The sequence below is a fragment of the Aythya marila genome (genome assembly GCF_965140915.1).
Source record: "Aythya marila genome assembly, chromosome: 5".
Taxonomy (NCBI): Eukaryota; Metazoa; Chordata; class Aves; order Anseriformes; family Anatidae; genus Aythya; species Aythya marila.
Genome location: NC_139046.1, coordinates 57,519,177 through 57,535,925, shown reverse-complemented (window position 1 = coordinate 57,535,925; position 16,749 = coordinate 57,519,177). Strand labels below are relative to the sequence as shown.

General features: G+C 37.0%; 1 protein-coding gene across 1 annotated transcript in view; it reads right to left on the bottom strand.

The window, feature by feature from the left end:
- Nucleotides 1-16,415, bottom strand: part of DNAJC24 (DnaJ heat shock protein family (Hsp40) member C24) — a 34,698-nt gene extending 18,283 nt beyond the window's left edge. Inside the window, exons 1-2 of the mRNA XM_082762758.1 lie at nucleotides 16,287-16,415; nucleotides 15,387-15,527 (exon numbers count right to left, since the gene is read on the bottom strand). Of these exons, the coding sequence (XP_082618884.1) occupies nucleotides 15,387-15,494 (108 nt within the window). The 5' untranslated portion in view covers nucleotides 15,495-15,527; nucleotides 16,287-16,415. The remainder of the gene's footprint in view (nucleotides 1-15,386; nucleotides 15,528-16,286) is intronic.
- Between the last annotated feature and the right edge of the window lie 334 nt (nucleotides 16,416-16,749).

The window sequence follows — 16,749 nt, the reverse complement described above, 5'->3', positions numbered from 1 at the left end:
GCAGTTTATTTAGTTAAATAGTTAAATATCAGAACTTCTTTTTTATTTCATGATACAAAATACTTTTTTTTTTTTTAAAAGGCAAAATGCATAAATGTAACAGAAAGCCTAACATGAACTGTCTCGGTCTATATCAAGTTTAGAAACAAACAGAAGCGTTGCAGTAAAACACAAAATGCAAAAGTCATTATCAGTATTTTTGCCCCTTATAATACAACAAAGTGCAAGAATTGTAACAAAAATACTGGAAAAAAAACGCAGCAATAACATGAACATAAAAATATCAAAATTGCCAACAAAGTTTACAAGCATTCCTCACACAAATGTTTTACAGCACCTTTATACATTATTAACTCTAACTATTATTATCTACAGGTTAGGCTAACGAGGTCAGGACACGAACTGTCAAGTGTTCCTATCTGACAGAAGTATTCGTAGGTCCATATAAATTTGTCTGTAGACTACAGTGCTCACCGTAAGACTTCACATCATATTAAAAGCAAGCTGCAAGATGGTCAACATTAAGAAAAATCCTAAGGAGATGCATTCTATTTAATTTCCCACTGTAGTCTTTAAATTCTTGCTACATGTCCCTGCCTTTAAAGAAATGACAGTAAATTTAATGCCAGACTGTTCTTAGGAGGAAAATCTTTTACTCCTACTTACAATATACGCAGTAAATACCAGTTTTTGTACTGGGACTTGCCAGTAAGTCTCACCCCTGACACAGAGTGTCTGTTCATACTCAGTTTTTGGCTGCACTGCCACAAATGCCAACAAAGGGACCAATTAATGAAAACTTTCTTGATACATTCCCAGTGGATGCATGTCCGCCTTGCAGAAGGTACTTTGACAACATTCATCTCGCACAGGCCAAATGGTTGCTCTGTGGTAGCAATTAAGACACCACCAGCCTTGGCTAGATTTAAACCAACAACCAAATCTGTGTAGGTCTGACCAAATGCTCACAGAAATCAAGAGAGATTAACTTCTAAAGAAGGGCTGGATTGGTTCATATAACTCCATAAATTTATCTAGTTACCGATACACGATGTGGACAGACTTATTAGAAAGAAATTACAGTTCTTAAAATACAATTCCTTAATCTGGCCACACGACCACGAAATAACATGGCACGTTGACATTGTCTAGATTTGTGTTCCACTTTTTATTTTCTCTTTCCTCAAAAAGAGAGTGTTCAATCTTGATAACTAATTCCCAGAGCTTTGGAATCAAGTTTGGACAATTAACCTCAGTGCAGTATCCCTCCTCCTCCTACAATCAGCTTGAAATGAGAAGAGTTTTGTTGCTTCTAATACTTTGATCCACCAGAGTATATCTAAATGTCTCTTACTTGTGAAAATTAGATGAATGCAATAGCTAGTGGAAAAACCTTGCTTCTGTGGCAAGGTCATACGGACTTCAGGTGTTTGACAAAGGATATCCTTCTTGAAATCTTTATCCTTTAAATTGCCTAAGCCCTACAGCTCGTGATTATTATCACAAAACAAGGCATTCTGAGAGCTCAACAAATTTATATTTTGAGCTCACCAAGACAGTAAATTTGTGCATCTGAAATTCTACAGCCTAGCACAGTATAGGACAGTGAGTCCTCCTCCCCAGCCCAACCCCAGAAAAACAGCAAATACCCAGTTATGTACTATGACATAAGGCTTGTGGCAGTATTTTTGAGCAAATTATACAGTATGTACTGAAAGTTCCAGACCAGCTGATAGAGCACCAGAATACAAAGCTGAACAGTTTCACTGCTGGACATAACACAAAAAAAGGGAACCATATAATGCAACTTAAACACTCCAGGAGCTATATAATTACATATGAAGTTAACATTTGTGTTAATTTTTACATACATTCTCACGCTGAATAGTTTAAGCCACAAATCCCTATCAGCATATAATAAAGACATGTATTCCATATTAACTACACTGTGTATATGGCAGCTATATCTGAGCAATCAAGTACACCAGCTCCAAAAGAACATTTACGCTAGGCACAGGCATGATGTGCTGACTAGAATGCTAGCTGGTATGCTTTGTGGCTGAACTCTTTTTCTTGAGGAGTCCATTCTGTGATGGATTTAAATCAGAACACAGTGATACTGAATTATGCAATTATTTAGTAAAATAGAATTTGAAGTTTTGTTTAACAATTTCAAGAAAAGCTGGTGTTTTATCCACTTTTGTTGGTCAGGAGAAAAGCTAATAAATATATGCTTGGCTCCCACCCTGTGGCACTCACTGAAAGGTCACAGAAAGAAGCCATTTTCCAACTTTGCCATCCAGTACCATTAAATTAGGTCAAGATGAAAAACACATGTTTTACAATAAGCTAAATGATTTATTCTTGAAAAGTATTGGAAAAAAGAAAGCAGCTTATTTCAGTAGAACAGAGAAGCTTTAACTGAAGGAAAAAACCTCATTTTGAAAAAATGTTTTAAACATGTAAACATTAAACTTTCTTCCTATCGTGGGAGGAGGGAGAATTTCTGAATGAATTGTAGGAATTAGGTATCAGAATATTTATACACTAGAAAAAAAATAATTACCAATAGCCAAATAATTCTGGCAGTACTATCTTGAAAAACTTAAAATGCTTTTCAATTCAAAACTACTTAATTTTCAACCGAAAAACTACTTCAAACTAACATCTACTAGAAAACCAGTTGGTGTAGAACATTAAAGCCTTGTGGTGCTCCCTGCTCTTAACTTACAGTAATTTTGCTTGCCATTGTATCACATGAGCCATCTGGCAACCTTACAGCCCTAGCATTTCAGGACGAGATACTATTGCAAAAATCAGGAAAAGCAGCATACTTTTAAAATAATTACTTCACCTAACTCCATAACTTGCAGATCACCTCTTAAATAAAAAAATCCAATCAAATGAAAGATTACATGTGTTTGTTTTGTTTTGTTTTTTTAAGAAAAAGACATACAAAACAAAGACTTGATACTCTGAGTTGCCATGAAGTATTAAGCACCCCCAGCCTTCCCTAAATTTACAGCAGAAAGTGAAGTTTTTCAACAATGAAGATTACCTTCACTGAAACTATGCTCAAATACTCTTTTAGTTTTTCTGTTTTTCTATGAGCTTGCTTTGCATATGAAGGTGTCATACAGGAGTCCTCCTGAAGCAACACTACACTCTGCGTTCTGTGGCCTATATGGTTCATCGGGTACTAATTAGATAGCATGTTCTGTCAACACTTCCTTGCTCTTCTTCCATTAATTGATCATCCTGCCAAATTAATACAACACAACTTCCAAACTCCTTGAACTCCTTTACCTGTGAGAAAGAAGAATGAAGGGAGAAAAAAAAACACCTCCAAATGGTCACAAGGTAACTGCACTTGTCCAGGATCTGGAGCAACAATAAAAAGACTATGCTGAAAGGTAAATTATGTTCCTACCAACATTCTCTTGAGCCTAAGTTTACTCTTTTTCTTAGATAAACACACAACCATAAAAGAGCATACTTCATCTAACAGACTATATTAACTTTAAAAATGGCTACAGCTTATGAAAAGGCAAAGGGGTAAAGGCTTCAAAACTAAACACACAACCATTAATGGCATTACCTGCAAATGATCTGAACAGGTATATGTTATCACCGTCGGATACTATATATCAGAAAATACGTAATGAATATTGTGCAGAAACTATAGTATGATAATCCCACCTATATATAGAAGAGTCCGAACAATGGCTGCCCTTACAGGCAGTCAGAACAACCAATCAGCATTTTATAAAAATTGCAAGAAATAATACATGTTTTCTCCACTTATTACATTGCAATAAAGATTGCAGGAGATAAAAACAAACAACAAAGCAGTTTCCAATTACAACACACTACTGCCACCTAATGCTTACTGGAAGGTTACATCAAAAACCTTGTCTCAGCACTACACTAGAATTATGAAAAATGGAGACCAAAGAAAATTTAAAAAGTTTGTAATTGCTATTAAGCATCTCCTTCACAGTTCCTCCCCTACATCTACTGATGTGATCCTATCCTCTCTTGTATGCAAAGACCATAACACAAAAAATGCATGTTCAGTGGGCTAAATATGAGAGAGGCTCAAATGTTTAATCTGTTAAAACGTCAGAAAGCAGACTTATCAGGATACCCACATAAAGAAGTACAAGAGCATTCATCAGATCAGAGTCCATGCTTGTTTACAAATATGTATGTGTTAGTAACTGGTAAGTTACCAGTACAGTTCAGCCTTGAAAAGCTTCAAACAGCAAGTATTTGATTATTATTTTTTTTTTTTTAAAGAGGTGTGGTCTCATGCTAAAACAGCACAAAATTGCATCGAAGGTGCTTTTCTTATTTGGGTGACTTTGCAACAAAGCACTCTCTGACATGTGAAACTTGTTTATTTCCATGAAAAGAACAATTCCAGGTCTTAAATTTGCTTTCCTTACCCATAATCAATCTTTTCAACATGTTCACTCAATTGGCAGAAGTTAGCAGGGAACGTGGAAGTAGCCTGTTTTTTCCACTTGTAAAGAGGAGAAACAAAGTGAAGAGCTCCTTGTGACATTCAATCTTTTCATACAGAAGTGGATTTAAATTCCCCCAAAGGATATCTATCCAAAGACAGCTTGACAAAAGAGCAAAGAATTTATCTTCTTGATTCATTACTTCAGTCCATCTCCTCTTCCTTTTTCTTCCCCCAAATAAGATCTTCAGGCTTTTTAACAACTTTAGCCTTCTCCTACCTGATCTGATTATCCACAGATTCCAGCCTCCACTCCAGGATGATTCTTAGTCCAAGGAAGTGTTCCACATTTAAAGAAAAAATAAGTTTCATTTTCCTCCTCGTTTCTTCTTATGCCTTAACTGTTGTATATGTTTTCTAATATCACTCAGTGACCAACCAGATTTTAGAAACCGTACCCATTTCTTCTTCTTTTCCTCCATACAATCTGCCACAATCAAAAATGATTATGCAAGTATCAGTCCGAGCTTCCCACACACAATATTCAACTGCTTCTATGTTTTACAAATGTAATTCATCTTCTCCATACTTTCCGGGCAGAGATAACCACTGTTGTATGCAACATCCAGCACATCAGCCCTCCAAGTTCACTTGGGACAAAAGAATCATCAGAATAGAAATATTTCAGATAATAGTATTGCTGCTGTGGCTGTTACTGGGAGAAAATACTTGCTGTGAATCAAGGTTTTTGTAGCAAGTCATCATCAAAAGAACAAAAAATAGTAAGAAAGCTTTTCATAAGATTTTAATTATTCATCACCTAATGACTTATTTTGAAAGAAAACACCCACAAACATCCCAACTTACTTTATTTTAAAAATAAACAGAATTTTTAAAAGCTGCTATTAAACATACACAGCAATACGTAGCAGTTATGTAGACTACAGAACTGGCATTCACTAATAGCAGCGCAAAGAAAGGATGGTACTATCAACGCATGCTGCCAATTCTTGAAAATTACTGGAGTCCTCAACAGTACAACAAAAAAAATAATCATGGAATAAATTACACCGTCCCAATCTCATCAATTTGCTTCCTTTTTTTTTTTTTCCCCTCAAGGCTAACACACATTTTCTGCTTAAAATATGCTTAATGTATTTTAAACTTCCTCGACCCTCTCTGATTAAGCCAAGATTTTCACCATACCGTTTTCTTTCACATTTAAATTACATAGGTTGACAACCTCAATTTCTGACTAAGGTGTTGAATGGTTCTATTATTCACTGGAAAATCTTAATCTTCTGTCAAGTTGGGCATGAATTTCAGCTGAGATCCATCTAAAACAATGTGAAGAGATTTGCTTTTCCTCCTCTGTACTTAGTTGTTTGCTGCCAGAAACCCCAACTTTTGCATACTTATTTTTTATATTTAACTGCAGTACTAAGAGGATTGCCATTGTAATTTTCACTATACTTTTATAGCCATAAACTTCAAATTCCATGGAAACAGTAACATTTAATTCAATGCTACTTGTAAAGCCCTGTGATTGCAAAGCTGGTCTCACATTGAAGAGTATTTCTCATTATAAATTACCTTTTACTCTACAGTAAGTTATTAAAATGTAAAGGTTGCATCGTGTATGACTAAAATCCTTTTCTTACACAATTGCTTTTAACCACAGTACAGAATCACGATACTACCATTCTGACCTTACACTCTCAGTGGCATTAACTACAGGAAGCGGGTCTTCACTTTGTTCGAGGTAATACTCCATGAATCTGCTACTTTACTCAACACTCTGGTTCCTTCTGGAAAATCAAATAATTGCAGATTCTTGTTTAGAAAACTTACTCGTGACAAGAAAAATAACCTATTGCACTGTCAACAGAAACAGACATTTCTGTAGCAGCAGTAAAGAGCCTCAGAAAACCCTAAATAACAAACTCTTGCTTCTTTTGCCATCAGCCCCATTCCTCAGCCTCTCGAATCAATCTAACCCCACTACTAGACTGAGATGAGTTCAACAAAAGAGCAAGTCATTACCTTACATAATGTTCCTATTAAATATTTACATTTCTAGTCTTTTTCAGCTCTTGAACAAAGTTAATACTAGAAATAATATGTAAAAGTTACAGGTTACAGCGAGAAAAAAAGAAAATCAACTCTGGTTGTACTAATAGAAACAAAGATGAATTTGGCTAAAGAAAGTATAAAAAACAAGGACAGGAAACAGAAGCTATAGTATTCAGAAAGTAGATCTTCAGAAAGCTTTTCCTTCCCTGTTTTTCTGCTCCTATAGCTCCTTATTTTCCTATGAAGAGCCAGCCAAGAGCCTCTCAAGCCAGTTAAAAGGCTTTTGGAAACTATACTACAACACAGGAGGAGGTAAGACTGAAAAAAAAAAAAAAAAAAAAAAGGCAAAAAATATTAAAGAAAGGAAAAAAATGCAACATTTTAATACTCACAGGAGTATGAGGGTAAAAATACACAGGGAATTTTAAAAGCTCCTTAAATATTTCTGACCCCTGTACTCACAATGTACACTGTTAAATGTCACATTAAACAGCATTCAGTTGTGGTAAGTGAATATAATTATTACTAACCTAGTCATGTAATAATGTCAGTTACATGAAAGATCAGAAAACTAGGTTAGGCAAATGCTACCTTCATGTGAAGCAAAAGGATAATCTTCTATTGCATTATAAAAAATAGAGTTGCATAAACTACTGAAAAAACGAGCCTAAACTTTTCCAGCTGACACACACTGTAGTGGACAGAGGAAAACCCACAGGATGCTATTTGCTGGCTGAGTAACATCTGGCAGAAGGGCAGGGACAGGCAGTTCGAGGCAGCAGTCTTCAGCTGGAACAGTGACTTGCAAGATGAAAACCTTTCTGCAGTCTAAGAAAGTCAGCAACTGATAGCCAAAACTAAGAACGGCTGAGCACAAAGCGGTTTTTGTTGTTCTCCCTCCCTGAGATGACTGCCAATAAAGCAGTATTCCAAAACAAAGTGTACCACTAATTTTTAAATGCATTTGGATTGCCTGGCCTGAAAGAAGCCTGATTTAAATATAATGCTGATCACCTAGATTCCAAAATAATTGAAGTTCCTAAAGCATTTCAGCTTCAGAACTCACTGTGGAAACTGAGGCTCAACCACCACATTTTTATTTTTTTTTTAAATTTATATATTAGTAGACATAAATATCTAAACAAAAACTTTTGAAGTGCAATGCCAGTGTTACAGTTATTTCATCTTTCCCTATCTCTAGTAGAAATACACCAACCCTACTGCCTCAACCTTTAAAATCAGAAGCCACGAAGTATGCTATGATTATTGCTGAAGGTATGTACACTCCTTTATTTCATCAATATCACAGCAGCTTAAATAAAAACTCAATCTTACTTCAAAATTGCACAGCTATGGTGACCAAACATTTCCAAACCCAATCCAAACAGCCACGTAAAATCTAGCTTGGATTGGATTTACTCACAATGGAAGTTGCCTTCAGGTCATCATATCTGGACTGATCACTGATTTGGTTTAGCAAATTCCTCCATTTGCAGTAAAGAAACAATTTTGACAGTGTGTCCTCATAACTACTAAAACTAGATTTTTTCCAGATGATTCAAGAAAATCACATGACAATAGGATCCTCTGGTCACTCAACAGAACTTATTATTGATCTTTTTACCATTTGTATTTAATAAGCACTTAATACAGATGGTCTCAGTCTTGACACACCACCACCATTTTGGGAAAGGACAGTCAGAGATATAGTTGAAAAGGTAAAATCACCATCTAGAATGGAACAGCAGTTGTAAAGGAATAATCCAACGTTTGCATTACTTAAGTTTCAATACCAATATTTACCAAAGATATACTGAGAGAAGCCTACCAAACCTGTATTTTGCATTGCTTTTCTGTAGCAGTAGGAACTGTTACTGGATTGCTGACAAGGTAGGTACCTCTTAAAACAAGAGCTCTTGTTCAGCCTCTCCTTAAAACGCATACCTAGTTAATATTTAATGTTTCATTTTATGTGAAAAAAAATAAATAGCTAAGATGCTGCTCAGAAAAGTTGTTCATCTTTACCTTCCTTGACCATGGACATTCTTAGGTCATAAATCCAACCAATGCAGACTGAATTTTCTGGCTAAAGATAATTTATTGGGATTAACAACAAAGGGTGTTCTGTATTTTTAATACCCAACTATTGATATTTCAGCTTTGAAACGTTGCTTTAACGTATTGAAAAGTAAATGACTGAGATGAGTTATCTAAATGACTAGCAAGACTATAGCAAGAAAGCATGCCCTGGACTTCCTTACTACAATAATGCTAACTATCCACAAAATGTCACATAAAAGGTAGAAGGAATAGAACTCACTTCTGCATCAAATCAGCTAAATGAGTTCATGACTGTTGACCATTTGAGATTTATGCAAGGTGAGAAAGCAGACATGATCAACCAAGGCAAGAAGTCAAAACATGGAAGGGTGTGGAAGTTATTAAAACATCCAGGTCTTCTAATGCACTTAGCACATTCTCCCTGCACGTAGAACAGAACAGTTCAATTCAAATGGACCTTCAAAGACCACCTTGTCCAACTGGCTGACCACTTCAGGGCTTACCACAAGGTCAAGCATTTTACTGAGGGCATGATCCGAGAGCCTCGTGAACACTGGCAAGTCTGGAGCATCAACCACCTTGCTAGGAATCCTGTCCCAGTGTTTGGCCACCCTCACGGTAAAGGCATTGCTCCTCATGCCCAGTCTGGCCCACCCGTGGCACAGTTTTGTGCCTCTCCCATGTCTCCTGTCATCGGTTAGCAGGGAAAGAGAGCAGCATCTCCTTTTCCATTTCTCTTCCTCAGGAAGTTGCAGAGAGCAATAAGAGGAGCCTCTCAGCCTCCTCTTCTCCAGACGAGATAAACCAAGCATCTTCAGCCTCTCCCTACTATAAGTACTTTCCAACCTTTCTACCAGCTTTGTTGCCCTCCCCTGGATGCTCTCAAGGTCCTTAACATCCATTTTATATTGTGCAGCCCAGAACTACACACAGTATTTAAGGTGAGACCACAGAGATGCTAAATATAGTGGGAGTACCACTTGTTGAGTGGCTGGCTAGGCTGTGTTTAATGTACCCCAGAGTGCAGTTTGCCCTCTTGACTGCTTTTCTGACTTCAAAGTGTTTAAAGCTGAAGGAAAAAGTGGATGTGCTGCTTTTACAAATTTCCATAATAGTTACATTACATATGTGAAACTTAAGGCAAAGGCACACACAGATCATTTAAATAAATCTTAAAAAAAAAAAAAAAAGCGTAAGTCCTATATCATACTATAAATATTTATTTTTGTTTCTGGTCAATAAAGATCACAAATTCATAAGGTGCATGTTAGGTATTATCTACATTATTTCAATAGCAATCTGGGAAATATCAGACCATTTAAAAAAGTACTAATCACTTTTTCAGCTTCAACACAAATATGGTCAATTTCATTTAATAGCAATAAGAGATCCTTAAATAAACACTGTTATTGCAAGGTGATGGATTCTACTATTAACATTTATTGTCTTTCAAACTCATGTTCTGGGATTATAGCTTCTTTAAATAATTGACCCAGTACTTAAAATTTCAAAAGTAGGCACTTAAATACTTTGATTTGAAAATGCTGAACATCTCGAGGTGCTCTTGACTGTGGATGCTCATGTTTCAGAGTAATTAGAACATTTACTGATGTGAAAAATGTTATGCCAGCCTTTTTAGCTCCCTTCTTTGTGCTTTAAACCATATCTTTTTCTACATTATTTTTATTTCTGATTTCTCACTTAGGAAATGAGACAAGGAGTACACATCGTAACACAACACTACTTCAGTGCGTCTTCATAATTGCTCATAGAATACTTGCAAATATTAAGTGAAAAAAACATCTTGATGGAATTTAATATTTGCTCTTAAGATTTTGTTTTTAATCAGAATTGTAATTTTATAGTTCCTCAGGACACAGTGAGCATTTATAAACATGGAACACCTATGAAAGCACTTTTAAGTAGTGATTTCTGGAACACTGAGATCCTGTTTTATATATAAATAAGCTATTAAACGATTTTTCAAGTCCCATCTTGAAAACACACCCACTTATATCTTAATAAGATCATAAATAGTAAATCAGATGTAAAGAACAGCTCAAAATAAAACTTCCCAGAGAGCCAAAAAGACATTCCTTTGCATCAAACTTTGTGGCATACCTTTCTGTTTGTACTGACAAATTACAAAATCTATTTTCTTAACATAGCTGAACTAGATAAGCACAAGGATCTGTGAAGTACCTCTAACAAGCACGTTGCTAATTCAAAGAATGACAAACCTGCAACGGCTATTACGAAAATAGTAAACACACCGTGTAATTTTCATTATGAAAAGTACTGTTTTGAGACTTCTAAAAAAGATGAAAACATTTTGAGGTTTGTAAGATTCAGATTCTCAGCTTAAACTCATCATGAGTTGCTCAGTAGGCACATCATTTTCAGAATAGTACTGAATTTAGTTTGCGACAAACTTTAAGACAGTAACTATGCAGGTAGCTTTTCAACTTATATATATATGACATCCTCTGCAATTCTTGTGATTGCAAAATTTAGATGTGTACATAGATCTGATATAATACAATAGATTTATATCTTTCCAGAGATAGCTGTCTTTCCTCTACACAAACTCAATGAAACAATCTCTTCTTGAAATTATTTTGCTTCATTAAATTAAATTTCTATTAACATCCTTTTTTATTGTTGCTGACAGTCGTTCTCACCTATGCTTAATGCTCTTTGTTTTAAAATTTTCTACTCCTTCAAACAGATTAAGGGATCATCTTAACACTTTGTATTTACATACACACACCACCCCTTCTGATAAACAGATAATCTTTGTAACACTGTGTTAAATGGCACATTTTATTTCCTATCCATATTAAAAATAAGAGCTTCCTGCATTCTCCCTGCTCAAATTACATGGATTTTCTTTAAGATTAGGGCATACGTTGGAACAGCAGCATATAATTTTCCTGCACAATAATTTTTTTTCCAGTTGAAAGGTATCCTATAATATCATCAGCATCAACAGGAACAGACACCTGATTTTCAGCTAGACAAAGCTTATGTGTTCGGTGACTTTATTCCCTGTGAAAAGCAGCTTTCAGATACCAAGCAGCAACATGAAAATTTGAAAACAATCTAGCAACTCATTCTTTGACCACAAAATGCTAGGCCAAAATAAGAGGGAAAGAAACATTATCAGTAATAAGATTGTGTAATTTCTGATTTTTGTTAATCTAACTTTACCCTCTGCTAATTTCATGCACACTCAGAAATTGAACATAGGCACTGCCCTTCCTAAAGGCTGTATGGATCCCCTGAAATGGTAAGTAAATGCATTCACTCAAGTAGAGTGCATATGCTCGGTTTCATTCGTTATGGGTTATTAACCCATTCCATCAACTCATTAGAATTGATAAGAATAAGTTGTATTTCCAAAAGTAACCGTTTTAAAGAGAATTTGTCCTTACAAAGCTGAAATTCAAACATTTTTACTTGCTTACTACTTTGTACATTAAGGTCACTCCAGAGATGTAAGTGCAAACGTAGTTATCTTTTGGATGACATATGGCAAGATCTCCAACTCTGTAGCTTTGGAAAGTTACATCTGCCTGTTCATTCAAGATGCTAAGCATATTTTCTGTGTTGACAAACACAGAAAATAGCAGATGGCAAAAAGCAAATGCTCCATGTGAAGCAGTGGGGATCATCTGAAGAAAGATGAGGCTCCAACATTTGCCATTTTATTTTTAAACATGATTCTACAGTTAAAATAAAATTCCACCATTTATTATGCTTGATGCTATTGAACATCTGTGACCAGAATATTCCCCACAACAGAACGAATGTTACATTAACTGCAATTAGTATGGGAGATGTTATGAATTTTTTATGAACTTCATGAACTTTTGGATTTTAACGTAATTAGCACAGTACAATTAAGTTAAATTCTGCTGCTACACATAAGCCAGAAAGCTTTCTGGACTCACCAGATAACATATCACAAAATCTTTAAGCAAACCGTACGTGGCAGCACTCATCACTCACCCTGGCTTTCTACGCTGGAATTACTCTGCTAAGTCTACCTGCTCTGCTCTCACCACCATACATGAAAACGTCTGGAGCACCTGCACATAGACCTGTTCTCTGCCCCCACCAGTACTACTACCTCCAGTAGCAGCTTTAGAAAACAGTAAGCGACCATTTCATGAGTCAGAGGCGTGCAGCTGCTAAGAGCTCCAAGTACAAGCTCTGCTAGGGGAGCAGGGAGATTACTTTAGATGAACAGGACGCCACAGGTAAGTTGAGAGGTCCAGTACTACACTAACAACAAACAGGGGATGCACAGGGAATAATGTCAGGATAGGACAAACATACAGTAACACTTCCCTTATATATTGCACCAATATTCAGAAGTCCACAGCTCATGGCTTCCTAGATCAGAGCCAGTATCGTTGTGCTAACATACGACAGCACTTTTCTTCCGGGAACTCAACAATCCCTCTGGACTCAACAATCTCTGTGGCAATGGCTTTCACGCTGTAACTACATATTGTAATATCCCGTTGATCCTATAGTCAATGAGTTTATTAGGTACATAAAAACAATTCTTTTATTACCACTGCTCAGACTGTATGTTTACAGACAAAAGACTGTGGTAGATGCTGCATCTGTAAACAGAACAACAAGTCGAGTCTGTGGTAGCTCTACTAAAAATAATAGGTTGAACAGAGACAGGATGTATGCTAACAATAACTGACAAGCAACAGATCTGCCTTGAAAAAAACACATACAAGTCAGGAGCAGCATGGCTTTTTAGTCAGAAAAACAGATCCATCATTGACAATGAAAAAATTTTGAGCCAAGCAATGTAAGAGAAAAAAGATCTTTTCTTTAACATTCCCCAACAACTTTTCAAAGAGCACTGGCCATTTAGTTTGGAAATTCACAGATTTTAAAGAAAAGCTTGTAGATTAAAATAATATTTCAATCTTCTAGAAATACAGGCAGTTGCAAACAGTGTCGTAAACACTCTGAAATACAAGTTCTCACTTCATAGGCTTCCACTAGCTACATAATAGTATGGCAATGTAACACTGAGGGTCAGTTTCACGTGAGGAAAGACATAGTTTCAGTTCTGTTCTACTTGGTGGCAAACAACTCTGAACAACATTTCATGTACAATTTTAATATCATTATTACATACTTTCACAGTTAAAGAAATACATTAATTCCATTACAATATTCGGCTGAAGTTAACCACCTATCTGAACAGAAAACGTATTTTATGTTGTGGTTCCCACTATTGCTTTCATCAAGGACAAAGACTAATACTAAAATGTTGTTCACATTTTACCAGTAACTCCATAAAACAAAAAACATCAGGAGGTCTGAAAAAACATCTTAGTTCTACTTGTGGCTGAAATAGAAGCTTGACTTCCAATGCACTCTACTACATTGATTTTTCTAACATTTCATAGCAAGTACCTCTATCTGCCTGCACATGTTTTGTGAAATTTATAAACCTAGGACTCTAAGTACACAGATCTAAGTTTCAGACAAGGTTCATAAAGAAGTAAGTTAGTATGAGCCATTGAGAGGGAGCAGATGTACAGCAAGATTATTCAAGCAATTCGTCTAAGAATAACAGTATCAAAATGCGTTCATTTGGAACACGTTTCCCCATCAGTGAAATTACCTTTAAATACAGTTTTCGCAGGGGCTAAATAAAAATAAACAAAAAGCATGAATTTATTTAAGCTTTGCCAATTCAGGGGAGACTGAGTTCTGTTATTCTCTTTAACTCACTTAAAAAGCCCAGCTTCCTACCACACTCTGACACATCAAACCAAGCATGATTAGGCATGCATATGTGCTCTAAAGCCGTGACAATAGTAATAGTCTAGTTAGCAACAACCTAAAAGAATATAAGAAAAGTGAGTTCTGCTCACCTTCTTTCTTCTCTACTAGGTTGCCAATTTTCATTAAGCTTAGGAATTTAATTATCTCAGGACTTCTGTTTGTCTATCAAGTTTGGTTAAAAAATTGTCAACAGTATCAAAAATGCATGCCTAATCTTGCTCTTAAAAGCAGATTCAATCATCTCTGGAGCAAAAAGCTCATGAAAGACAGAAAATGTTCATTCAAGAAAGAGTAAAACAGAGGAACCAAGAATAATATGAAGTAATTTTGTAGAGCTCTTAGATTCCTGTACACGAAAACCAAGAAGCCAGCAAAAATGAGAAGAATTCACAGTCTTAATGCATGACCAAAGCCATGACTATAAAAAATGCACTAGAAGCATCAAAGAAAACCTAAATTGATATTCACATATTTTCCTCATATATATTTTCTATTCCATTACTTAAGACTATCAGAAAAAAACGTTTTTGCTCTTTGAACCTGGCTTTTACATATTCAAGGGTTTCATCTGGGACACTGTAACTACAGGTGTGACAGTCGTACCTGTAGTACCATAAGTACCTATTAGCACATTTCATGACTATGTGCTACAATTACTTTTCTTTTTTTGACTTGTACATCCAATTACGTAGCACTAGATGAATGAGTATTTGACTTGGTTCATTCATGACTGTTTAGGAAGGCTGGAAGACACATCAGAGTTTTGGAAACTGAATAACTCAACCTCTGTTTGGGACATAAATTCTGGATATTTATTAAACCATCCTCAGTGAACCAATATTATAAACTCACTCCAATTAACCACGTTTATACACCAAAGCTAAAAACAAAGCCTACAGTTATTATTTTATGGTTTTTGAAAGTTATTTTTGCACATCTCAAATAATAAAAACATACTTACTAACAAAGCAAGTCTTTGGTACTTCCGTTTTAGTTCTCCCGGACTGTCTGATGGCTTTGCACCCAGGATTTTGTACCAGTCCTTTTGTGTTATCCTTTCCAAGGCCATACTTACGGCTTTGAAACTATTTTTTTTTTAGTGCTGTGTAAAAATAAACAAATAAAATTACAGTTTGAAAAAGAAAATTAGAAAAACAAGAACAAGAAAATGTTAACAGGCTAGATGACCATGAAACAGGTTAGAGCTCTCAAGCACATCGACTGCCTTATCTGAAAATCTACCGTGTAAACGCCAGCTTACTCGTTCACATGGCTCATTCCACCCCATAGGGTACACGTCATATGGAAAGGGATTTAAATTACAGCTTTCTGTCCTAGTTCTAAGTATATTATGTTTTTAGAAGCTGTTCAGACTCTTTTAGAGTTGATTGAGCTGCAAGATTAGAGTTTAACCTCGCAGTTTAACTGTCCTAACTACTTCGAACCTACCCGTGTTCTAGGTAACGTACACTTCTTATTTTTAAGCAATGCTGTAATTTGTACGTTGAAGAGTAAAGTACAGCAGAGTGAGCCACTTGTCAATCCCTGATAAGTGCAAGATCACAACATCTGCCTCACATCCTGCACCCAGATATTCACAGTGCGGCCCCTCCTTCACCCTGCCTCTTCAGAAGACAACTTTTTTAGTAACAAAGTACCACAAATATATATATATATATATATATATATATATATATATATGTATAAAATAACAAACAAAAAGCCCACAACGCTTTTAGGAACGCGGGGCTGGGGCTGGCCCCCAGCAGCCTCCCCCCCCCCCCCCAACGCCGCCTCAGCTCGGCGCGACCGTTGGGCACCAACGGACGGCGGCGCGCGCCCCCCGCCCCTCCGCGCCCACCTGCCCCGCGCCTCACGGCCCCTCCGCGCCCGCTGCCGGTGCCGGTGCCCGGCGCCCCTCGCCCCGTCGGGAAACAGCTCCCGAGCGCGGCGGGGGCGGCGCGGCGGGGCTCGCCTCGCTTTGTTTCCGCCCGGACAGCGGCGGCGAAGGCACCGGCAGGAAGCGGAGCGCGGGCCGGGCTCGACGCGGTCTCCATGGCGACGCGCTGTGAGTAACGGCCCCGCCCCATCACCGCCCCTGCCCCTGCCTCACGGGGCGTCCTGGTGCCTTTTATGTGCAGAGCGCGCCTCTCTGACGAAATTTTTCTTCACAGTGTTAGAAATAAAGCGATCTTTTGCGCCTTTGCCCCTCTCGGTGTTATATTTTGAGGTGTTTTGAGGGTTGGTCTTCGCTGGTCACGCTGTCTGGTCTTAATGGCTTGTGAAGCTCTTGGCTGGTCTCCAGGCAATTTGGTAATCTTTTA